The sequence below is a fragment of the Phytophthora sojae genome, assembly GCF_000149755.1.
Source record: "Phytophthora sojae unplaced genomic scaffold PHYSOscaffold_12, whole genome shotgun sequence".
NCBI lineage: Eukaryota > Oomycota > Peronosporomycetes > Peronosporales > Peronosporaceae > Phytophthora > Phytophthora sojae.
Window position 1 is genome coordinate 978,567 of NW_009258126.1, and position 22,180 is coordinate 1,000,746.

At 58.2% G+C, this 22,180-nt stretch overlaps 11 protein-coding genes across 11 annotated transcripts; 2 read left to right on the forward strand and 9 right to left on the reverse strand.

Moving 5' to 3' along the window:
- Window positions 1-1,928: 1,928 nt before the first annotated feature.
- On the forward strand, window positions 1,929-3,621 carry PHYSODRAFT_356030 (hypothetical protein). The gene is made up of 4 exons (XM_009538741.1): window positions 1,929-2,637; window positions 2,722-2,848; window positions 2,926-3,060; window positions 3,141-3,621. Exons 1-4 carry the CDS (start codon window positions 2,478-2,480, stop codon window positions 3,460-3,462), a joined length of 744 nt encoding a protein of 247 aa, XP_009537036.1. The 5' UTR covers window positions 1,929-2,477; the 3' UTR covers window positions 3,463-3,621.
- Window positions 3,622-3,727: 106 nt separating this feature from the next.
- On the reverse strand, window positions 3,728-5,173 carry PHYSODRAFT_565430 (hypothetical protein; the record flags this gene model as incomplete). Its single annotated transcript, XM_009538742.1, has 1 exon — window positions 3,728-5,173. One exon carries the CDS (start codon window positions 5,171-5,173, stop codon window positions 3,728-3,730), a length of 1,446 nt encoding a protein of 481 aa, XP_009537037.1.
- A 795-nt stretch (window positions 5,174-5,968) lies between these two features.
- Window positions 5,969-7,474, reverse strand: PHYSODRAFT_565433 (hypothetical protein; the record flags this gene model as incomplete). Its single annotated transcript, XM_009538743.1, has 1 exon — window positions 5,969-7,474. The coding sequence occupies exon 1, from the start codon at window positions 7,385-7,387 to the stop codon at window positions 5,969-5,971; it is 1,419 nt and encodes a 472-aa protein (XP_009537038.1). The 5' UTR covers window positions 7,388-7,474.
- Window positions 7,475-8,953: 1,479 nt separating this feature from the next.
- PHYSODRAFT_529022 (hypothetical protein) lies at window positions 8,954-10,507 on the reverse strand (the record flags this gene model as incomplete). The annotated part of the gene is made up of 1 exon (XM_009538744.1): window positions 8,954-10,507. The coding sequence occupies one exon, from the start codon at window positions 10,505-10,507 to the stop codon at window positions 8,954-8,956; it is 1,554 nt and encodes a 517-aa protein (XP_009537039.1).
- A 1,314-nt stretch (window positions 10,508-11,821) lies between these two features.
- PHYSODRAFT_529186 (hypothetical protein) lies at window positions 11,822-13,557 on the forward strand (the record flags this gene model as incomplete). Its single annotated transcript, XM_009538745.1, has 4 exons — window positions 11,822-12,022; window positions 12,227-12,727; window positions 12,798-13,214; window positions 13,498-13,557. 4 exons carry the CDS (start codon window positions 11,822-11,824, stop codon window positions 13,555-13,557), a joined length of 1,179 nt encoding a protein of 392 aa, XP_009537040.1.
- A 104-nt stretch (window positions 13,558-13,661) lies between these two features.
- Window positions 13,662-14,367, reverse strand: PHYSODRAFT_306646 (hypothetical protein; the record flags this gene model as incomplete). The annotated part of the gene is made up of 3 exons (XM_009538746.1): window positions 13,662-14,081; window positions 14,138-14,205; window positions 14,268-14,367. The coding sequence occupies 3 exons, from the start codon at window positions 14,365-14,367 to the stop codon at window positions 13,662-13,664; spliced, it is 588 nt and encodes a 195-aa protein (XP_009537041.1).
- Window positions 14,368-14,897: 530 nt separating this feature from the next.
- Window positions 14,898-15,624, reverse strand: PHYSODRAFT_529308 (hypothetical protein; the record flags this gene model as incomplete). The annotated part of the gene is made up of 3 exons (XM_009538747.1): window positions 14,898-15,317; window positions 15,392-15,459; window positions 15,522-15,624. The coding sequence occupies 3 exons, from the start codon at window positions 15,622-15,624 to the stop codon at window positions 14,898-14,900; spliced, it is 591 nt and encodes a 196-aa protein (XP_009537042.1).
- Window positions 15,625-15,703: 79 nt separating this feature from the next.
- On the reverse strand, window positions 15,704-17,661 carry PHYSODRAFT_356032 (hypothetical protein). The gene is made up of 10 exons (XM_009538748.1): window positions 17,512-17,661; window positions 17,331-17,419; window positions 17,157-17,225; window positions 16,995-17,079; window positions 16,807-16,906; window positions 16,614-16,705; window positions 16,372-16,511; window positions 16,175-16,295; window positions 16,048-16,104; window positions 15,704-15,982 (listed from the first exon to the last, which is right to left on the reverse strand). Exons 1-10 carry the CDS (start codon window positions 17,590-17,592, stop codon window positions 15,941-15,943), a joined length of 876 nt encoding a protein of 291 aa, XP_009537043.1. The 5' UTR covers window positions 17,593-17,661; the 3' UTR covers window positions 15,704-15,940.
- Window positions 17,662-17,882: 221 nt separating this feature from the next.
- On the reverse strand, window positions 17,883-19,078 carry PHYSODRAFT_528677 (hypothetical protein; the record flags this gene model as incomplete). The annotated part of the gene is made up of 2 exons (XM_009538749.1): window positions 17,883-18,390; window positions 18,930-19,078. 2 exons carry the CDS (start codon window positions 19,076-19,078, stop codon window positions 17,883-17,885), a joined length of 657 nt encoding a protein of 218 aa, XP_009537044.1.
- A 251-nt stretch (window positions 19,079-19,329) lies between these two features.
- Window positions 19,330-20,889, reverse strand: PHYSODRAFT_528617 (hypothetical protein; the record flags this gene model as incomplete). The annotated part of the gene is made up of 1 exon (XM_009538750.1): window positions 19,330-20,889. One exon carries the CDS (start codon window positions 20,887-20,889, stop codon window positions 19,330-19,332), a length of 1,560 nt encoding a protein of 519 aa, XP_009537045.1.
- A 275-nt stretch (window positions 20,890-21,164) lies between these two features.
- PHYSODRAFT_340566 (hypothetical protein) lies at window positions 21,165-22,121 on the reverse strand (the record flags this gene model as incomplete). Its single annotated transcript, XM_009538751.1, has 1 exon — window positions 21,165-22,121. One exon carries the CDS (start codon window positions 22,119-22,121, stop codon window positions 21,165-21,167), a length of 957 nt encoding a protein of 318 aa, XP_009537046.1.
- Window positions 22,122-22,180: the final 59 nt, after the last annotated feature.

Genomic DNA, 22,180 nt, shown 5'->3' on the forward strand with positions numbered 1-22,180 from the left:
CCGTAACCACAGGATTGGTGCTCTTGGCACGGAAAGCGCGTAGATTGCATTTTCTCCGACGAAGGGCTTGGCCGTGTGAATCACATTGGCGTCGTAGCGCTGACTTACTTTTGCTATAGTGTGCTGTGGTAACTGCGGCGACTGGTGAATGAGTTCGGTGGTCGGTGAGGCGGACTGGTTGTCTGGCCAGCTAAAGCCGCCAATGCGCCGCCCGACAGCGGATAACATGCAAGTTGCCGGTGCTGTGCGATTACCGCCGGGCGCAATCGACGCGCGAGAGAAATGCTGGAGGTTGCACCCAAGCATCAAGGGATCCAGTTGAACCTGCCCGCCCGCTTCAAGCGGACCGCTTGCAAGAAGGGCCGCCGCCACATCGCCCCAATATCGCCGAGACATCCATTCTCATTAGCCCCCAAGCACTGCGATCACTGACACCGCCGTTGCCATCGCTTTCAGCGCGAGTCAATGAATGAGTCATCTTGTCAGCGCTGGACGTGAGCCCGTCGGGACCCAAGCAGCCTGACAGTCAGGCCCTGACTCTCTGATAACCGTCTACGCGTCTGATTCCATGAGAGTCAGCGAGCATAGACCCGGCGCCAATCCCACGTGCAGATCAGAGACGCCACTTCGACGTGTAGGGGATGAAGACGCCGCACGAGCAGCGGCCGCGCTCGTACACGGAGCACTCGACGCTGCTGTCCACGCCGTCGTCCTCGCGATGGCGCCGCTTCCACGCGGCCCACCGGCGCCGCACTGCGCTGCGCCAGGACATCTGGACCGTGCTGCGCTTCCGCTCGTCGGTGCAGCACAGCTCGGGGCTGCAGTTCGCGTCCTACGTGCTGGAGCTGAGCGTGCTGACGCTGATCCTGCTAAACGTGGTGGTGGCCATCTCCGAGTCCTCGGCGGTCGTGCAGATCGACTCGACGGGGTCGGCGTCGGGTCCAGCGCCAGTGATCAACCACTGGTCCGATATTTTCCTGCTGGTGTCCACCATCATCTTCTCCATCGAGTACGCGCTGCGCCTCTGGTCGTGCGTAGAGGACGACCGATATCGCAATGGCGCGATTAAAGGGCGGTAGGTCTTGCTACATGATAGTTGCAGTGATCGTTGCACTGTGGTCCTATCGTTTACTAACGGCTGGTGCAGACTGAAATGGATGACACGGCCGCTCTCGCTCATCGATCTGATGTCGCTGATCCCGTTCTACTTGGAGCTGAGCTTGGAGTTTGAGTAAGTTCTTCCTGCATTTCATGCATGGTGACTGTCTTCTAATCGATCGCCTTCAGCGCCACGCAGCACGGAGGATTGACCTTGCGAAGCCTGCGACTGCTGCGGATCGTGTCGTTCCTGCGGCTGGAGCGCATGTACAACGCGATGAAGAACCTGCGAGTGATCTTCGCCCGCAAGAAGGAGGAGCTCCTGGTGGTCACGTATCTCACTGCGGTTGTCGTGCTCACTGCGTCGATGCTGATCTTCTTCCTGGAGCACGTCGCGCAGCCCACCGTCTACTCGAACTTCGGAGTGTGCGTGTGGTGGGCCGTCGAGACGATCACGTCGCTGGGCTACGGCGACGTGGTGCCCATTACGCCCATGGGCCGCGTGCTCGGAGCTTCGCTGGCGCTCTGGGGGCTCATCCTGTTCACTATCCCCGGCGCAGTGCTAGGCTCGGGCTTCATCGAGGTCATGCTGGAGAAGCAGCGCGAGGAAGAAGCCGAGATGTACAGCATGGCCATGGGCCGCTGCGGTAGCTCGGTCAACAGCAGCAACCCGCTCTTCGTGGGCAGCTTCAGCGACGACGAGCAGTACCACGACCACCACATTGACCACGAGCATCCTGAATACGCGGTGGCACCAGCATACACGCCCGTGTCAGTAACGTCGCCGAGCAGCGCTACGACGCCACGGATCGCAGCCGCAAAGCGCGTCGAGGACCTGCACCAGAAGGTTGACGCCATTGCAGAGGGACAGGTATGTGCTATTCGGTACTCTTGCTCTTGCTGCTGTGGAGGAATATTACTGACGAGAGCCGAATGCTGCCGTGCAGCGCAACCTGGAGACGCAGTTCCGCCTGCAGCAGCAGCAACTGGAGCGCCTCGTGCAGCTCGTCGAGGCGCTGGTGCCGACGAGGAGCGCGTCGATGCAGCCGACTCCGGACAGGGCGACCCTCCCGCACTAAGTTAACGATCGATGTTGAAGTACATACAAATGCAAGCCAATGTCGTTCTGTCGCGTCACATACGGTGAACTTAGTCGAGGATAAACTGTTCTAATTTCCCCGCGCAAAGCGATAAAACCTGTCAAAATCGGTCTGGAACACAGTGGAAGCCATCGAACCGTTTTTAAACAGCCTTTCATTGGTCAAAATCCAGCGGCCCTGTGCTGCACTTCATTCCAGGAGATCCTCGACCGCCAGCACCCCCAAGGTCTGACGCTGCCGCTCAGTTCTATCTCCCCACCACACACCCAGCCTTCTAACATGCTGCTCGCGCGCCTGCGCTCCCCGACGGCCGTGACCCGCAGCCTCCAGACGCGCGCGTTCTCCAACATGCTCGGCGCCGCCACGCAGAAGACCGAGAAGGCCGCGGCCGAAGCCGCCGAGGCCGCGCCGCCCGCGCCGCGCGGCGACATCGTGCTCGGTGAGCGCCACATTAACTCAGTAGCAACCGCTTGTATAGCGCAGTAGAGTTTGACCCATTGCATCGCGTCCATTGATTGAGCAGACGGCTTCGCCAAGCGCCAGTTCGACGACAAGACGTACTCGGGCACGAAGCTCGACTTCGACAAGCAGGAGTTCGTGCGCAAGATCAACGAGATCTACGAGGCCAACGGCAAGCAGCTCGTGGACGGGTGCGTTGCAGTTTATTTGCAATTGCAATTGTTGGAAATGAGAGACTGATGTGAAATTGCTTTTTGTTGTTTGACAGCTACGCGCCGTTCTGCAAGCACTTGTTCGTCAAGAACTTCACGGGCGCGCGCCTCAACATGGTGGCCATCACGCAGGCCAACGCCCACATGCTCATGTCGGACTACGAGGCCCGCACGGAATACGAGCTGCCTGTGTACGTCTGTCTCACTGTGGAGTTGCTGGAGTCTTGCTGTTGCGTGCAGGTTCTGATTGTGTTGCAATTTGTTGCTGCAGGCTGAGCCGCTGGTTCCCGAGCCACAGCGTGACGCCCAAGGTGGCCGAGTACCTGGACATCATCCTGTACAGCCGCGAGCAGATTATCAAGGAGAACGAGGCCGTGGACGTCCCGGCGGACCCGACCCACGACGACTCCCCGTGGGGAATCATCTCCATCAAGGCGCAGGACGTCGACCACGAGCTGCCCATGAAGCCGATCACCATGATGCGTAACGCTGTGGGCAAGGAGCAGGGCGGCTCGGGCGTGCCTATCGACCGCGACGAGTACATGAAGGCGGTCGAGTACTGGCGGAATCACGCGGTGATCAAGAAAATGTAAGCAAGCGCTTCTGCATCCAGACGAAGCGGACGCCTCAGCAGCTTGAAGCCGAGCGCGCTGACGTTCGCGCCATGTTCTTCAGAAATCCGAAGCGGCCTCCTCTCTGCTCTTTTTGCATTGCGAACTGAATAAAAAGCAGGCTTCACGTGCCTATATATCTGAAGGTGCATGTTGATATTCAAAGGATTGTTGTGTACTTGTATCCAGCCTCAGCTGCTGCCTCGCCTCCTCATCAGCCGCCCAAGCTCGTCTTGCGCGGCCATTTCTAGCATGGATTGGTCTTCTGGAAGTCTTCCCACGCAGTGTTCAGTGCTGCGAAGACGCGCTCCGCGATGAGAATCTGCTCGGCGTTCCGTCCGCCGGCCTTGTCGGGATGCACGACGATCATGGCCTTGCGGTAGTGCTTCTTGACGTCGTTGGGCTGGATGAGCTTGCCCATGTTCACCTCGGACCACTTGCAGTCTTCCCACATGACCTGGTGCATCGTAGACAGCAGCGTGCGGATGTTCTTGACGCGGCCATTGTCCTCCGCCCAGGCCTTCAACCTCGGACCCAGCACCGCGTTAGCGTTATCCTTCATGGCCGACATGTTGCGGGCCGCTTCCTCACGTTTCCGCAGCTCTTCACGAGCGCGTTCCACATCACGTTGCACCTGTCGCTCGCGCTCCTCCATGGCCCGACGCACATCCTCGCTCTTGGTCGACTTGTCCACCAGGTTCGGGTTGTACACGTTCGATCCGTCCGACGTGGACTTGGAGTGCGCCTCCATCTCGGCCATCGTCACGGGGCCCACCGTCTGTCCGTTGTCATCGTCGAACTTGGGCGCTTCTCTCTGCACCGCCTTGGAAGGTGATACCTGCTGGGCCGGCGCGGCACGAGCAGCGAGAGGGTCCATCGAGTTCAAGAAGTCCGAGCTAGCGTTCGTAGGCTGCGCGGTGGCGGCCGGAGCGTCGTTCCAGCCGCTGTCGCTCATGAGGTTCACGTCCTTCTTCGGCGGTGACGGGGCGGGGGCAGTGGCATTGCCGCCGGGCGACTGCTGGCCGCCCGACAGGAAATCTTCCAGGTCTCCCTGAGCTGCTGCTGGAGCCGTCGTCGGCCTGGACCCTGAGCTCGTCCTGGACATCGACTTCTTCTCCCCGGACGTAGACGACGCGCGGCTCGACGCGTTGCTATGCCGCGCGTCTCCATTGCCGCTGCCCGGCGCCCGGTCCGAGTACTTGGCCGGCCGGCCCTGCTCGAAACCCGGCGAGGACGACGACCGGTGGAAGCTGCCGCCCTCGGCCACGGGCTGCACGGCCTTGGCCGACTGCACGCTGCTGGCGCTGTCGCCCAGCGCGCTGCTGCTGCCCTGGCGCTTGGGCGGCTGGCTGCCGCTCGCCCACTTGAGCACGGGCCGGCGCCGGAAGACCAGGCCGGGCTTCTGCGGCCGCTCGAGCCGCAGCAGCTTGCAGATGACGCGGCCGCCCGCCAGCGGCACCTTCTGCGTCGGCTGCGTGACATCCAGCCAGTAGAACGTGTTGCCCTTGCTGTTGTTGAGCCGGAAGCGGAAGTGGAAGGCGGCCGGGTTGCGCAGCGGGAAGCTCCGCAGCACGTCGGCTAGCGTCACGTCGGCGCCCGGGGAGACGCCGGCGAGCCGGAAGGCGTTCGGGTGCGCGCGGTCCTCGCCGTCCTCGCCCTGCAGGTAGTAGAAGGCCCAGACGCCGCTGTCCATGGTCGCGGGGGGTCGAGCGGAGGCGGAATGCGAGCTGGCAATAGCGCAGCGGCCACGGGAGATCACCACGAGACCAGGAATAGCTCGCCGGCCGACAGGAAGGTACCCCCTCGGCGGTAACTTGGAAGTGTGGTACACACGAGGTTACGAACAGGGTACCGGTCGCTTCAACTTGGCCAACTTCCAGCAGGTCCTGCCTCAGCTAAGCTGAGACTGTCTCGACTTGTCAGTCCCATGAAAAATATCGTCAGGTTTCGACAGCTGAGGAGCTGTTGCTTTGTCATTCATACGACTCTGCCGGTACAAATGACACGTGCGTGTGGTCTGGGGTGGCAACGTGGAACTTTCAGATGGGAAGCATGCATGGCCTGATCACCAGCGAGCTACGCTTTCTGCGGATTAATTTGGTTCGTTCTCCTTACAGCTTGCGTTGCAGCTGGAGGGAGACTGGTAAGCATGATCACGGACCTATTTGGCCAGCGTGCGGTGTTCAGGAAACCTACCGTCTTAAAAAAGCGATGATCAAAGTGCTGGTGAGATGTACCTCATTCTGTGTCTATGATGCTTCAGCCCATGACACCAACTCAACAGTTTTCTAGCAAACTAAATCGTCTCTGTTTATCGCAATTAAAACAAAAAATGCGTCCAATAGGCTCGGCATGTAGCAACGTATTCCAGTCGGGTCTCGCTCTTGCTCGCCAACGCCTGACGCGCCACTCGTTCGATCCGATCGGCGAGCGTCCTCTTTTTCTTCTTTTTCTTCTACTTGAACACCTCTAGGGGCGTCGCGGCAACTTACATAATGCTTTGCATGCGCTGGATAATTCGCAGCAGCTCTGTGGCGCTGGGTCGCACGTCCGGATTGGAGTCCAGACAGCGGTCGGCCAGCTCCTTCACCAGCGGAGGGCAGTCCTCCGAGAACGTCGGGCGCATGTTTCGCCGAATAACCATCTGCACGATCTTCATGCCCTGCAGCTTCTTGCCCGAGTTGTCGCGCTTGTCCGAGTACGGCACCGCGTGCGTGTCGAGCTCCGACATGACGATTCCGAACGAGAAAATATCCGCCTTCTCCGTGTACTTCTTGCCCATGAGCACTTCAGGGGCCGTCCAGTATATTGTGCCCACGCCCGCCGTCATGGTATCCTCCACCGATCGTTCGCGACTGATACCAAAGTCACTGAGCTTGGCGCGGAACGCGTCGTCCAACAGAATATTCTTCGACTTGAGGTCGCGGTGGATCACCTTGGGCGACAAGCCGTGCAAGTATCCGAGCGCGTCTGCCACGTCTTCGGCCAAAAAGATTTTGTGGTCGCGCCAGTTGAGCTGGCCCTGTCGGCGCTTGAGGAAGCCGTAGAGGTCGCCCTTGGCCATGTACTCGGTCACGGCGCACACGTCCTGCATGGAGCTCCACGATACGCCGACGAACTCGACGATCTTGGGGTGCGAGAAGGACGCCATGAGTTTAATCTCGGCGCCGAAGCACTCGATCTCCTTCTCGTCGTTCTTCTTCTCGTTCAGGATGCGCTTGACGGCCACCTGTCTGTTCTCGAGCTGGGCCAGCCACACCTCGCCGAACGCGCCCTTGCTCAGCACGCGCGTGAAGTACAGCGACGAATACGGGATGCGGCTGCGGCCGAGCGTCGGGTCGGCCTGGAACTGCTCCAGCACCTTGCTGGCCACCTCGCGCGACTTGTCCGTGATCTCCGAGTCGCGGTTGTTGCCTGAGCCGCCGCCGCCGCCGGACGAGCCACCACCCCCGCCGCTCCTGCGTACCTTTTCGGGCGCCACGGGCTCGATATTGCGCACCACGGGTCGGTCTTGCCGCGCGTGTTGCGCGCGCTGCTGCTGGGGGCGCGGCCGCTCTTGCTGACGCTGCTCCGGGTGCTGCGGCTGGTACTGCTGGGGCCTCGAGTTGCCGCGCGGCCGCTGCTGGCCGCTGGAGGCTCTGTTCTGCGCGCTGGAGGCCCGCGGCTGCGGGTTGGACGGCCGCCGGTCGCGCCGTCCCTCGTGGCCGTAGCTGCTGCGGCCCTCGCCGTGCGTATTGCGCGCCGCCGGCGTGCTGCCGTGGATGTCGTAGGGCTGGTGGTGCGCCAGCGCCGCGTTGTGCGGCTGCGCGGCCGGCGTGGGGATCGTGATGGTCTCCGGGAAGCTCTCGTGGCCGCGCTTGCGGCGGCTACCGCACGCGCCGCATGTGAGGAACGCCACGAGGCCCATGGCGTGTCGGGGCGTAGCGGGGCAGGCGGTGGCCGGGGAGCTAGCTACGGTATGCACACTAAGCTTACTTCGTCTGCCCGACGTGCCGGAAGCGCTAATGACTCGGCTTTTGCCGCGTAGGAATAGGGAAATCGAATACAAAAAGTTCCGGACGCCAAGGGGGAACTGACTACTTTTGTCGGCGGGAGAGCGGAGTGTTTCGAGGTTGAGATTGGCGGGTGGAAGGAGATATTTATGGGAAGCAGTGGGACACAGCGCCTGATTGGGCGGCTAGATGGAATTTCGCCAAAACGACCACGCACCCTTCGCCGGGTTGTTGGCCGCGGCCATGTGGTAACGGTGCCGCCAGCATGCACACACCAGGTGCAGGGCCCCAGGCAATACAGACACGGCGCTACTAGCGAAGTGCAAAGCGACTCCAAGCACGGACACCCGGACAACAATAGCGTGACATTGGCATGCCATGGCGACTCGCATTGCTGTCGCAGCATCCAGCGCGCTGGCCAGCCATGACACAAAATTTGCGTGGATGAAGAACTGTGCCACTGTGGCCTTGGTCCCTGCGGCGACAGCGCCGCCGAGAATCCATCGGCGAGAGGATCACCTCGGCGGCCGCCTGCCACAGGGTGCAGCGCAGTGTTCATGCAGCTGAACCGCTTTGGCGCGTTGTGTGGCCGGTCCGCTCGAGTCAAGCCTGTCGTCGACTGATTCCGCTCCGCTCTATGCGAGCGGTTGCGTAGCGTGGCCAGCTCCAGCGTGGCGTCCTCAGCATGACGCTGATGGGCGAACCGGTGTCGATGTTGCTTAGGATCGAGGGGATGCAAAGACACCTTGCAAGCATCGCAGCTCTCGGTTGCTGTCGGCTTTGGATGGGCTCCGCCGAAATGGAAAGGTTACCGTACCGTATGTGAGATCTCCTACTTCAGACCCCTGATTATTGAAGTTGTAGCGTCGTACATAGTTTTTGTTCATTTTTAGTCCCTTTCGTGCAAAATATGGCCATATTCTGCTCGATTTGCACGTTTTCTACGGTATGAATTAGGAGATCTCTCTGAAGTAGGAGATCTCATATACGGTATGTACCTACGCGAACAGCATACACCTTCGTGGTGAATCTAAAGTCGACACCATGCGGCGCCGATGGTACAGTACACTGAGTGCCATCCGGAGGACCAGCAGCGCGCTTGGGCTGCTGATGTTGAAGCATCTGCTGCAAGCGAAGCCATCGCGAAAGTGGACGATCGCACGCACCTCGACTCGACATCGGACGACAGGCTTACGGCCGTGCCTGTGTCAAAGGCGCAGGTACTGTAACTACAGTATACGACGGACGATTGATCCACCGCAGAAAGTTCGCGACGAAATAGTCAACGGCGTTATCGATGGATACGCCACGCTCGAGTGAGGCTTCCTTCACAAGCTTTGTGTATTATCAGCAAACAATTAAATACCCGCAGGCAGGCACTTAGCCATAACGAATCTACCGACGCACCATCAGCTCGTGCCTGCCTTCGCGTGCGATTACTTCTCGATCTCCATCTCCTCCTTCGTCCCTTCCCAGCGCTTTTACTGCTGCAAATCGTCCTGGATGTCGCGCAGGATGTTGAGCAGCTCGGGCGCATCCGGTCGTGCGTCCGGGTTGGCGTCCAGGCAGCGGTCGGCGAGCGCCTTGACCTGCTCGGGGCAGTCCTTGCGGAACGACGGCCGAAGCGCCATGCGAATCACCATCTGGATGATCTTCATGCCCTGCAGCACCTTGCCCGAGTCGTCGCGCTTGTCCGAGTAGGGCACGGCGCACGTGTCCATCTCCGACATGACGATGCCGAACGAGTAGATGTCGGCCTTCTCCGTGTACTTCTTGCCCATGAGCACCTCGGGCGCCGTCCAGTAGATGGTGCCGACACCGGCCGTCATCGTCTCCTCCACGGATCGCTTGCGGCTGATACCGAAGTCGCTCAGCTTGGCCCGGTACTTGCTGTCCAGCAGGATGTTCTTGGACTTGAGGTCGCGGTGGATCACCTTGGGCGACAGCGAGTGCAGGTACACGAGCGCCTCGGCCACGTCCGCAGCCAGCCACATCTTGTGGTCGGGCCAGTTGAGCTTGCCCTTGCGGCGCTCCAGGTAGCCGTACAGGTCGCCCTTGGCCATGAACTCCGTCACCGCGCACAGGTCCTGCGTGTTGCTCCACGAGACGCCGATGAAGCCCACGATCTTGGGGTGCTTGAGCAGCGCCATGAGCTTGATCTCGGCGCCGAAGCACTCGATCTCCTTGACGTCGTGCTTCTTCTCGTCCAGGATCTTCTTGACCGCCACCTGCGTGTTCTCGAGCTGGGCCAGCCACACCTCTCCGAAGGCGCCCTTGGAGATGGCCCGCGTGAAGTAGAGCGACTCGTACGGGATCCAGCTCTGCTCGAACTCGGGGTCCTCGTCCAGCTCGGCCATGACCTTCTCAGCCATCTCCTGCGTGCGGGCGATGACGGCCGGGTCCGTCTGTCGTCGGTGCACGCCCTCCACGCTGCTGGTAGGCATGGCCACCTGGCTCTGCTGCAGCTCCAACATGGAGAGGCCGGGGCCTTGGTGGTGGTGGTCCTCGTGCGGCTCCAGCATCGGCACCTCGGGCGGGGGCGGCGGCGGGAACGACTGCTGCAGGCCGTTGCTACTCTCGTACTGCGAGTCGTAGCGCGGCTGGTACTCGTGCTGCGACTGCTGCTGCTGCCGGGTGTAGGTGGGGGCCCCGTTGGCCGGCCACTGGGGAGGGCGCTCTACCCGTTGCTGTTGGTGCTGGTGGTTGTGCGAGGCCTTCTTGTCCTTGCTGTGGTGGCTGCTGTACCCTGTGGAGTCCATGCGCCGCTCGAACACCGTGTTGCCGCCGTGTGACGTGCCGCGGCTGATAGCCGTGCGGGCCGTGGTCGACGGGAGGCCGTAGCCCCCGTGGCCGTCGCTGCGCTTGCGGCGGTTCTGGTTGCGCTTATACACGAAGAAGGCCACGATGCCGAAGAGCACGACGATCACGGCGATGACGATGTAGATGATGGTCGAGCCCGAGCTCGAGTTGGTCGCGTCCGGGTCCGTCGCGGTCGCCAGCAGCGGCAGGGCGGCCACCGCCACGCGCGCCGCCATGTGCGTGGGCGCCAGCACCTTCATATTACTACGTGTTACTTAACGGATCCCTGTCGGGATAAACGACAGCGAGGGCTCTGCCTGTGCGTCGACGCCTGCCGATTGAGGAGTGAGCGCACGGTGTGCAGAATCCACCGTGGGGAGGTCTCGTGTCGCGTTTAGGGCAGTCGCCACTCAGCATGTTTGTACTGTATGCAAGCGCCCGCTCTTTTGGACAGGACTTGCTGGTGCAGAGACTCGATGCACAGCATGGCGCTTGTCGCCGCCAGCTGGGCGAACGGTAACGGGCTGCTTTGGCGCTGAAGGACGTCGTGCGTTGTGTTGGAAGGCCCCACCGACAGCGCAGCGGGGCCCAACCGAAAGGAAAGAGGAAAGGAGGACGCAAAGTGTCGCTTTCGTTGTCGCACGCGGAGGACGCTTTGCGTTTGCGCTCGAGCGGAACGCCTAAGAAGTTTATGATACGGTCACGATCGAGTTGTTCCTGCACGTGGGGCACCGATCGATCTGCTTTGCCTCACTGCATATGATGCCATGACCGGTCGAGCCTCAACCAATTTGCTCTGGCCAAGATACTTCTCCCTGCGACCGCCGTCATCAGGCCGTGGGTCTTCTTGGCCCGGTCGGGGCTGATCAATAGCATTTGAAGTTGCACCGATACCGCTCCGCTTAGCTAAACGAGAGTCGGTTTGTCGATTGCGGCGGGGCCGAGTAACTTGCGCTGCGTTCGGGCCCCATCCTGCTCCGCTCCGCTAGCTTTGAGCTAACGGCTTGGCTTTGAGCGAGTTGCTCTCGCCATGACAAGCGTTCGCTTGCAGGTCTGACCACGTCGTTCGGATGGTACCACTCCTGGCAGGAACTTGCACGTGAGGCTGGTGGCCAACCTGCAATCGTTAAGCTGCCCTGTCAGATTCAGCCACCCCGTTTCGAACCATTTCTCAACTTTAGTAATGCCGTATTCGCAGAGCGTTTGCAATTTCCTTCTTGATGCGAACGTCGCGCTTGTTGTTGACATGCTGGCGCAGATGTTCGCGGCGGGGTGTGTGCTGGGTGACACCGAATCGGATCTCTGTCTTAGCTCGAAGGGAGCCAACTTACTTCACACGGGTTGCTCTGCAGCGAGAATATATACCTACCGGTTAGGCAAGCGGCATTCCGGTAACATGAAAAAAAAACGAAAGCAATCTTCCGAAAGTATCGGAAACTTTTTTTTTATTTTCCGAAAACTATGTTTTGCTAATTGAGCCCCGGGACTATAATTTGCTCCGTCGTTTTATCAGTTTTGGTCCCGAAACACAAATTCCAACCGCCAACGCCATGACCCAGGAGGAGGCGTTGCTGTCCTTCGGGTCTCCTCGGCATGGCTTCTCCGTGCACAGCCACAGCTCCGTGGACGAGCAGAGGCTGGAAGAGCAGGGCGGCAAAAATGCAACGGAGCTGCTCGCGTTCTACCGCCAGCGGTGCGAGCAATTCCACGCCGAACGGGAGCAAACGCTGGCGCACTTGGCACAAATCGAGGTGCGCATGGGTAATTCCATGGTCTAATTGAAATAAAGGTTAATCTAACTAAATATTATACCATCGTTGCTATAGGTGTCCAAGGAGGAGGCTCACCGTCTCAAATGGGAGCTTAGAACTAAGGATGAGGAGGTGGGAATTGTTATTTGAGACTTTGGCAGCTTGGAATGGTTTGCTGACGGAATTATGGCTACTTTATGACAGATTGCAGACTTGGAAGAGTCTTTAAAGAAAGCAAATGCCGCCTTATTCCAGGTGAAAGCAGAGCTAATCGACCTCCAGGCGGAGAACAAGACGCTGAAGCTCCAGGAGCAGGACGACCGACAGAAGATTCAGCACTTACTGGCGCTCACGCAGCCCATTACAGAGCAGGTGACGTTCTTCAGAGACTGTCGACCTGGAACAAGGACGACGTACCCTTCCGGACGAGCACCGACACCTACGACGTACCCGTACCCGTCTACGATGCACATTGGCTCGGAAGATATGCAGGAGAGGAGGAAGAAGAAGAAGCAGCAACAGTCGTCTTTTGTAGTGAGAGGGAATGCACCGAGTCTCAAGAACATTAATCAGGGCATTCTGCCTAGTAAGGTGTTGCGGACCGTGTACATGCCCAATGAGCAGACGGCGGCGCTGACGAAGACCATCGAGAACCTGCAGAAGCAGCTCGAGTCGCACCAGGAACTGACCGAGACGCGTATTCAGGTAGGGATTGTGAAGCGATGCAGTGGGCGAATTGGCCATCTCAAACTGATTGCTTGCATTGTTGCCTTAGGCTCTGCTGGATGGGTTTGCGCAGGAGAAGGCTACAATGTTGCTGAATCAGCAGCAACTTGAGGAGAAAAGCAGTCTGTTGGAGCAGCAAGTGGAGAAGACAAAGCGAGTTTTAACACAAACCACCAAGGATTACTTGGTATTGCGACACAAGTCTCAGGAGACTGAGCGCCTTGCACACGAGGAGATCTTCCAGGTGAAGCAAAAGTGCGAAACTCTGGTGACAGAGAAGATCAAGATGACGGAGAAGGTGCGCGAGGAGACTCAAGCTCTTCGGGAAGTTGTTCGCGAAGAAGGCAACCAGACCGTGCTCGAGTTCAGGAACCAGGCCCTCTCTCGAGAGCGGGATCTGCACATTTTGAAGGAGCAATATGCAGCCATGCAGGAAGCATGCACGAAACGAATCCAGGATCTGCAGGTGCGGTTGACAAAGCTGAGAAGTCGATACCAAAGTTTGGATAAGCGACGAGCAATGGAGATGGAAGGCTTCACTCGAGATCTAGCGGGTCTGAAACGACATCTACAAAAGCTCGAGGTCATTCTCTACGGAAGAGGCCTCACGGCACAAGAGCGGCAAGTGCTACGCTATGGTGAGTCCTGTTTGATCGTCTTAATTGCAAAGTGCAGAACGTTGATATGTATTGTTGTGCTGACTTTTACCAGACGAGAATTACGCGCTGGATTCCAATGAGCTGAGTGAGGAGATCGCAGCTTTGCAACGGCGCATGATGGATCTGTCCGCCGACCTCGCGGAAGCGTAAGTAAGACGCATCGCCCATGGTTCTGCACCAGCGATATCACCATAAGAGAAGACAAAGTGGTGCTGCCACTCTACTGTCCCCTTCGTTGCAGAGTGTTTATTCCGTCAGCACTTCTTGGATTGATTGCGATTGCTTTTCAGGTTGAGACCCCAGAGGGCCACCTGTGCCACAGGAAACGCGAGCCACGCCATGGTAGCGGACTGTGTCGGGAGCTTCACGCTAGCGGCACGGAACTGCTTCCGCTCGGCGAAGTTGGTAGCGCGTCGCCCAATAGCTGCAGGCGCGATGTGCGAGCGCTGGCGATGATACTGAGCCGTCGTGAATCGCTCGTACTCGTTGAGCCCTCCAAACATCTCGTGCACGTCTTCCGAGCTTATCGGCTTGTAGTGTCCAGCGCCCACCATCACACGGTCATTATGACCCGGAGCTGCAGACACGCCAAACATGTCCATGTCGTACTTGATTCGAGCGTTGTCGTTGCACAGCGTGTCATAGGCAGCGTTGATGCGGAGAATCACTGCATCCTAAGTGTGAAATAGTCAATCAAACTTGCTCAGACAGAGCAACTATAGGAACATACCTCTCCCATGCTTCGTCGTGATAGAGCTCTGGGCCTGGAGCGCTGTCGGTCTGGGTGGTGCTCCTGAACTACGAGATCAATACTGTCAGCCTCCAAGAAAAAAAATACTGTCTTCATGTTCCAGTCGCACCGAGTTTGCGGTAGGCAGCCTTGATGTCGTCTCTGGACGCTGAGCGGTCCACGCCCAGTATGTCGTAGTAGTTGGGCCGGAGATGCTTGCCGCGGATCATGCTTGGCCGAAAGAGAAAATCGAAAAGTGACTCAGAGCTCTGATTAGCCAGGGAGCAGTGGCCATAAACTTGCACGCATAAACAAAATGTGATAACGCTTTGCTGGATTACACCGGACAACTACTGTAACGCAAGTGTGCTGTCCTGCAAATGCACAAAGTGGTTGGCATAAGGGCTCTGCCGCCCAGTGGAGGCAAATATGTAGTTGAAGAGATTTTATTTGGACTACTGTACTATGAAAGCCATTAAATTGTAAAATCCTAAAGAAGATTTCATCATCACCACTAATGACGATTCTCTTGGTAGCTGCATGCTGTTTACCCGTACTTGTCCTGGTTGCTCAAGGATTAATAGAAAACTGTCGATACAGTCCTCCATCAACTTGCCTTGCTCAACCAGTGGAGGCAAATATGACGTCTGATGCGGGGTATCATCTACAAATTGTGCAGTGTTCACACAAACCACGGAACTTACTCCAGAGTCTTCAATCGCTCTATTATCTTCCTCCCCCTTTCGTTCGTATAATGAAATCAGCGCTTCTTCGACTGGTTCTTGATGTTGCTCAAGTTGACGCCCCAAAGCGCCACCAGCATCACAGGGAACGCGAGCCACGCCATGGTCGCGCCCTGCGTGGGCAGCTTGGACTTGGCAGCACGGAACTGCTTCCTCTCCGCGAGGTTGGTGGCTCTCCTGCCGATGGCCGCGGGCGCGATGTGCGAGCGCTGTCGGTGGTACTGCGCCGTCGTGAAGCGCTCGTACTCGTTCAGTCCGCCGAACATCTCGTGCACGTCCTCGGAGCTCATGGGCTTGTAGTTGCCGGCGCCCACCACCACCCGGTCGTTGTGGTCGGGGGCGGCGGAGACCCCGAACATCTCGAGGTCGTACTTGACACGGGCCGAACTGTCGCTCAGCAGGTCGTAGGCAGCATTAATCCGCAGAATCTCGGCATCCTAAGCGCAGCCACAAGCTGAGAATTAGCCACCCTATTGCAATAGTAACTGCAATACTTTAGATATCACTGTACCTTGCCATCCTTTCGTCTAGCGGAGCCCCTGGACTTGGCGTGGTAGCGATCCGGGTGGTGTTCCAGCACTGCGTTTTAATTAGTGGGGTGAGGAAGAGGGCGGTTATTAAGGGTGACGTTGGGGACGCACCGAGCTTGCGGTAGGCGGCCTTAATGTCGTCCGTGGACGCCGAGCGCTCCACGCCCAGCACCTCGTAGTAGTTGGGCTGCAGGTGCTTCTTGTCCCGCGTCATGTTCGCCCGCCAATTGCCAAACTGACGTCGAAATTGTAGCCCCTCGTTCGACTCCTTATTAAGGATGGCCGGGAAATTATTGAGGGTGAGTCAGTTTTGGCTGTACTATTTTTTACATTTGACTTTTTTGAGACCTAAATGCTCGCAAACTAACTGCAAAACCCGCTTGCTGGCACTGCTTCAAGCGCAGCGTCGGCAGAGGACGGAAGGAGGGAGGGGAACTAGCACCTGGCGACACCAGGAAATATCGAGACCTTCCTTGCACGCTGTTGTCATCAGCAGCAAGAGTCGGCTGGGAAGGAATATTGGACTTCAACTACACGCGGAACTCTTCCTGCGGAGGGTCATCCAAGTGACGCTGCAACATAAATGCACTGTCAGTTGGTCTCACTCGCACACAAGAGCTTTGCGTACACTACGCACCTTTAGGTAGAACTCCAACTGATCTTTTGTCACGGTCGTCGAGTCTTCCGACGCAAACTACGAGATCAACACAGAGACGTTAACTTTGCTGCCAGTCAGATAGCTGTGAATGAACGAACCCACGCACCGAGAAGCGTCCGTTGTGGCTTGTAGAGCTGGTAGAGGACTGCGTGTCCTCCGAGGGCGGTTCCCGGTACTTCTCGTGGTTGTCCATCCGCGCCCACATCATCAGCTGCTTCTGGAACGCACTTCAATCGCAAGCGTAAATGAGTCAGCATCAGCTTCACATATCAAAGTACACCGAATCCAGGCACCGCCGCGTACATTGTCGACTCTTCGCTGTCTTCTCGGACGGTATCGAATGCCTGTGACTGCAGCGGACGTCGGTAAGGCTGCTCCGACGGCAACGGCAGTCGGTTAGCCCGGCCGAACAGCGGCCGCGAGACCCGCGGAATAAATACGATCTGTATGGCCAGATAAGTGCAGGACAACATCAAATTGAGTCAGCCGTATCCAAACTACAAAAAGGCAGGCCAAGCAGCCACTGCACACAGCTCGACTCCCACCTTCATGTCCTCGAAGTTCTCGTCCTCCACGCAGTACACGTTGACTGCGACGCAGTCTGGCTGCGTGTGGTCGAACTGGAAGATGTGAATACCTGTAGCCATCACCAGCAGTAACACAAGCCCAGATCAGTTTCCACACCCAATTCTTGAAGCTGCAGAACAACCGTCCTACTGTTGACGAAGCAGAACCTACCGCATTTGGCGCAGAAGACGTGCTGGCATGACGTGGACTGCGACTCGTACAGCGACACGTCCGACGTCTCCATCATCTCGAAGCAGGACGTCGGGACAATCTACTCGCAGCAACCACCACCACCAATTGCATCTTCCGTCAGCTTCCTCTCCTTCCGCCGGTCGAATCTCTAACTCTCCTTCACCCACCAGGAACGGGAACCTGCCCTTCTTGCACGAGAACGTGTTGCTGTCATCGAACGCCTCCACGCGCTTGGGCGCGAGCACCATAAACCTGTCCGCATTCATTCAGTCGCCAATAAGTATCTTGCTCTTCAACCGCCTGTTGACCACCGAAAACCCAATCCGCACCGTAGCGATCCGCAGTCGCAGCCTCCTCGGTGCTGGAACAGCGGCAACTTGGGCATACCATACTTCTTCCTGCGACGTCACGAGAGAGAGAAAGAAAAGGCGCCAACCATCCAACCGCCAGTCGTCAGCCCTGTCAATCGCTAATCGCTCAACCAAATGCCGCCCCACACGCACTGGAAGTAGACGTCCTTGCCACCGCCATCCAGGTCGCAGCGCTCCCACTTGCCCTGGTTGTCGCGCAAGCCTCGGTACAGCTCCCGCAGCTACAGAATAACACAAATAATAATAAAATAAATAAATAAATTGACAACATGCTCGAGAATATCCAGCAGCTCAAGATCGCGTCCGCCCCTACCACGAGCAGCCCCACGCCCAGCACCAGCGTGGACAGCGCGCCGATCGCGCGGTCCACCTCGCGCACCATTCCGTTGGCCATCGCCCCGCAGCCGCACGACGCACGCAGAGCCTCCGAGGGAGATGACGCAAGTGGCCGTGCCTGGTCAGCCGGCCGCCGCTTGAAAACTGTCGGGAAGTCCTTATTTATTTGCTCGTACTTAGCGCGGGAACGTTGAGCGCGGTACCGCAAACGCGGTACAATTTCGTCCCTTCGCTAAGTACGCACGTCATTTTTTCGCGACTACCCCGGGAATGATGGCAACGTGGTGAACAGCATCTCAACTTCTCTGTAGTAATGGATACATTCATATCGGACTGCATGGCTCCTCCTCATCGTTTCGGATGGAAGTCGTCGCTGAAGGCTTTGGAGTCGTAGGGCGACCGGTTGTCCACGGACGACTCGACGACCAGCTCGAACGGGGCCGTCCTGGGGTCCTCGCACGTCGGAGTGAGGCAGCTCGAGCTTTCGTCCGAGTCCATGCCGCCCGTGTCAGCGACAGCCTCTGCAGCCTTGTCGGAGGAGCGCTGCAGGTGCCGGGAGAGCCAGAGCAATACGTAGAACACGATCACCGTTCCGAGGAAGAGCATGAACGTGGACACGGGCGACGCCGTCGAGTGGAAGTTGAACAGGTCGTTGGTCGGCTGGTGGCTGCTGATGACCCACAGGTACTGGATGAAGATCCAGAAGACCGGCCACATGAGCACCAAGAACACGTGGTTGGCCTTGAACAGCGGCGCCGTGAAGTAGAAGTCCACGCCCACGATCACGAGCTGCACCACTGCGCCGAACACGTGCAGCCCCGGCAGCGAGATGTCCGAGTACGGCATCGTCACCACCCTGGCAATAGCCGTGAAAGAGAATAGAGACGTTAGTGTCTGGTGCAGACATCATGACACTAACAGCATTCAGGTATCAACGTACCAGAAGAAAACGAACGACACGACGGTAGAGGTAGTAGAGCCCTCGAAGAACACCCAGTCAAGGATCTCCCAGGAGCATGCGGACGGTCGTCGATAGTGCAGCAGAATGCGAGGTCCATTAAACGTCGGTTGGTACAAGTGAACAGCCGCAATCTGGATCACCGCAGACACAGCACAAACCGTCAAAAGTCAAGATAATAAACAGGCATACTGGTCGATAATCCCTGTTCCTTACCCACATCGCGATCACCGAATATAACGCCGACATCGGTCCAAACAACATCAGCGGCGGTATTTTCTCGCGGCCATCAGCGAAGAACCCCTCCCACGCCAGCAACAAACTCTGGAAGAAGACGCAGCAGATAAATCTGGCAAATCAAACCAAGAGAATTAGGTCAACAGAATCACCCCAGGGACATTATTTCTTGAGGCAAATGCATAATTAGCGGTGCGTACATTGCTAGCGCGCACGTGAGCTTCCAGCCGACGCGCTGGTTCCTCGTGAAGTACGACAGCTTCGTGTGTCTCGTCGTGTGGTACGGACTCTTGCCATTGAAGAAGTTAAAGCAGTCGTCCCACGCGTCCAGGCAGTCGGCGGACGCCATGGTCGTTGTCTGTTGCCTCCACTATGTCTATAGAGGCTTCACTCACTCTGGATGGGGCTGTAAGGCCGCAATGGAGGCGCCGCGCGAACGAGCTTCTAGCGTCGCGGTGCACTAGCGTTGACTATGGCGCACGTCTTTCAATGCGCTGACTTGCATTTTGTTTTCAACCAATGAAAAGACCGGGACTAAATCTCAAAAATATTGTAAGCTTTTATCGAAAATAGTGCATTTGCAACCGTTTGTTGCCCTTTTTAGTCAAAGTTGAAGCCGAAGCCGAAGGTGCTGGCGCTGCCGCTGCTGGTTGCTGCTGCAGGGTCACTGGAGGAAGCCGGAGACGAGTCCTCTCCGGAAATAAGCATCTCCCACTTGGTTTTCCGGTGCTTGCGTTCGTAATCCTCCTTCAGCTCCTTGTCCACCTTGGCGTACAGCTCCGGAGCGTTCTTGGCCATCACGTCACGGAACATGCCGCCGAGCTTGGGGCGCTGCTCTATCGGGCAGCCGGAAACCTGCTCCGGCTTCTCCGTCAGGAACTCCAGCACGCTCTTCACGTTGCCGGAGCTCACGAAGTTCTGAGTCATAGCGATGCACTCGTCGAGGTTGAGCACCGTGTGCCACCAGCCGTGGGGCACGAACATGGTCTCGCCTTCGCGGCAGATGCCCTCCAGCGGCTTCAGGTGAGATGGTAGTTTCTGCACTTGTTTGTAGAAGGTAACAAACCACTCCATGAGCGACACGGGCGAGGAGACCTCGCTGCCGTCCTCGCTGGGGTGGATTCCAGGAGGCACTTGGCCAGGAGGGAACATGATCCACTTCTTGGAGCCACGGATCACGCCGTTCCAGGCGTTCGTAGCGTTCGGGTCGATGTGGAAGCTGGAGCCTGACTTCTTGGGGCCGATGATGAGCCAGCGATAGTCCGGTCGTTTGTCTTCCCCAAGAAGAGAGAAGTAGTCCTCCTGGAAGTACTCAGGCACAGTGTAGTCCGCAGCCAGCTGGGGCACCTTCGCAGCAAACTCCTTGTCGAACACGAACAGCGGCTGATCGTCCAGCAAAGTGCGCGAATACTTGAAATATTTATCCATAGCGAACTGGAACCCACCGGTGTAAAACGTCTTGCCCTTGCAGACTTCGCCCAAGTACTCATCTGTCCACTTGTCCATCGCGGCCCAGTCGTCGATAGCGTCCGTAATAATCACAGGCACATTGGGTCCTTCAAAATCCCTCTTAAAATCGGCAACCGTCATGTCCTTGGCGCTGCGACGTTCGATGTTCTCCACCGCTAGCCACGCGTCTTCAATCGGTGCTACCGCGCAGTAGAACGACTGGAACAACAGGTCGGAGTACACGCCCTGCACCCGAATAGGCTCCCCGACCTTCGTCTTGTCTCCGTACTTGGTCTTCAGATACGTGGCTTTCCACGTTGGCTTCGGCTCGAAGTTTCCGTGCATCTCTTCGAGCACCAGCACTCGCCACAGCTCGTCGTGCGTGCCGTACACGTAGCCGGCGCGGCTGCAGGCCGCCAGCTTGGCCAGGTCCGTGGCCGAGAAGTAGTTTAGCAGTGACAGCAGCTGGCTGTCCTCCAGCATTGCAAGGCGACCCAGACCCGACGCACGGCACTCCACGATGCCGTTCACCGCGTCCTCGAAGTAGTTGCCAATGGGCTTCACGCCCAGCGGGTGCTCCAGACGAGCACGCGGGCTACTGTCGCCGTCCGCCACATCCGAAGAGATCTTGACCTTCTTCACCAATCGACTGGCGATTGCACCGCCGGCATCGACACGTGCGGCGTCTTCGTGCTCCGGTTCCGCCGGCATCGCACTCGTGTCAATGCCGAATGACATCCCGCCGCCACTCAGCCGCTGCACTTCTATAGCGTTGATGATCAAACATTTTCGACCAATGATATGCTGCTCTGAAGGATTAAAGCTGCCAATCACAAGACAGAGCTCTAGTTGAAGTGGAAACCTGTCTGGCTGTTACGAGATGGCAGTGTACATCCAGCTATGTCAATATAATGGCAATCGACCAGCGTTCATCCAGCTACGCCAATATATTAGCGATCGATTGTCGTCAATACCTTACGCTTAATCTAGTACTCCTCGCCGAACTCCTCGTCCTCGCCCTCGCCCTCGGCGGTCTCAGCCGACACCTCCTCGTAGTCCTTCTCGAGCGCGGCCAGGTCCTCGCGAGCCTCCGAGAACTCGCCCTCCTCCATGCCCTCGCCCACGAACCAGTGCACGAACGCGCGCTTCGCGTACATCAGGTCGAACTTGTGGTCGATGCGCGAGAACACCTCCGCGATCGCGCTCGTGTTCGAGATCATGGCCACGGCGCGCTGCACACGGGCCAGGTCGCCGCCCGGCACCACCGACGGCGGCTGGTAGTTGATGCCGCACTTGAAGCCCGTCGGGCACCAGTCCACGAACTGGATCGTGCGCTTCGTCTTGATCGTCGCCACGGCCGCGTTCACGTCCTTCGGCACCACGTCGCCGCGGTACATGAGGCACGTCGCCATGTACTTGCCGTGGCGCGGGTCGCACTTGGCCATCATCGACGTCGGCTCGAACGCGCTGTTGGTGATCTCGGCCACCGACAGCTGCTCGTGGTACGCCTTTTCGGCCGAGATCACGGGCGCGTACGAGCTCAGCATGAAGTGGATGCGCGGGTACGGCACCAGGTTCGTCTGGAACTCGGTGATGTCCACGTTCAGCGAGCCGTCGAAGCGCAGCGACGTCGTCAGCGACGAGATCACCTGCGCGATCAGGCGGTTCAGGTTCGTGTACGTCGGGCGCTCAATGTCCAGCGAGCGGCGGCAGATGTCGTAGATGGCCTCGTTGTCCAGCATGATGGCCACGTCCGTATGCTCCAGCAGCGCGTGCGTCGACAGCACCGAGTTGTACGGCTCCACCACGGCCGACGACACCAGCGGCGACGGGTAGATCGTGAAGCCCAGCTTGCTCTTGCGGCCGTAGTCCACCGACAGGCGCTCCAGCAGCAGCGAGCCCAGTCCGGAGCCGGTGCCGCCGCCCACGGCGTTGAACACCATGAAGCCCTGCAGGCCCGTGCACGCGTCCGCCAGCTTGCGCACGCGGTCCAGCACCAGGT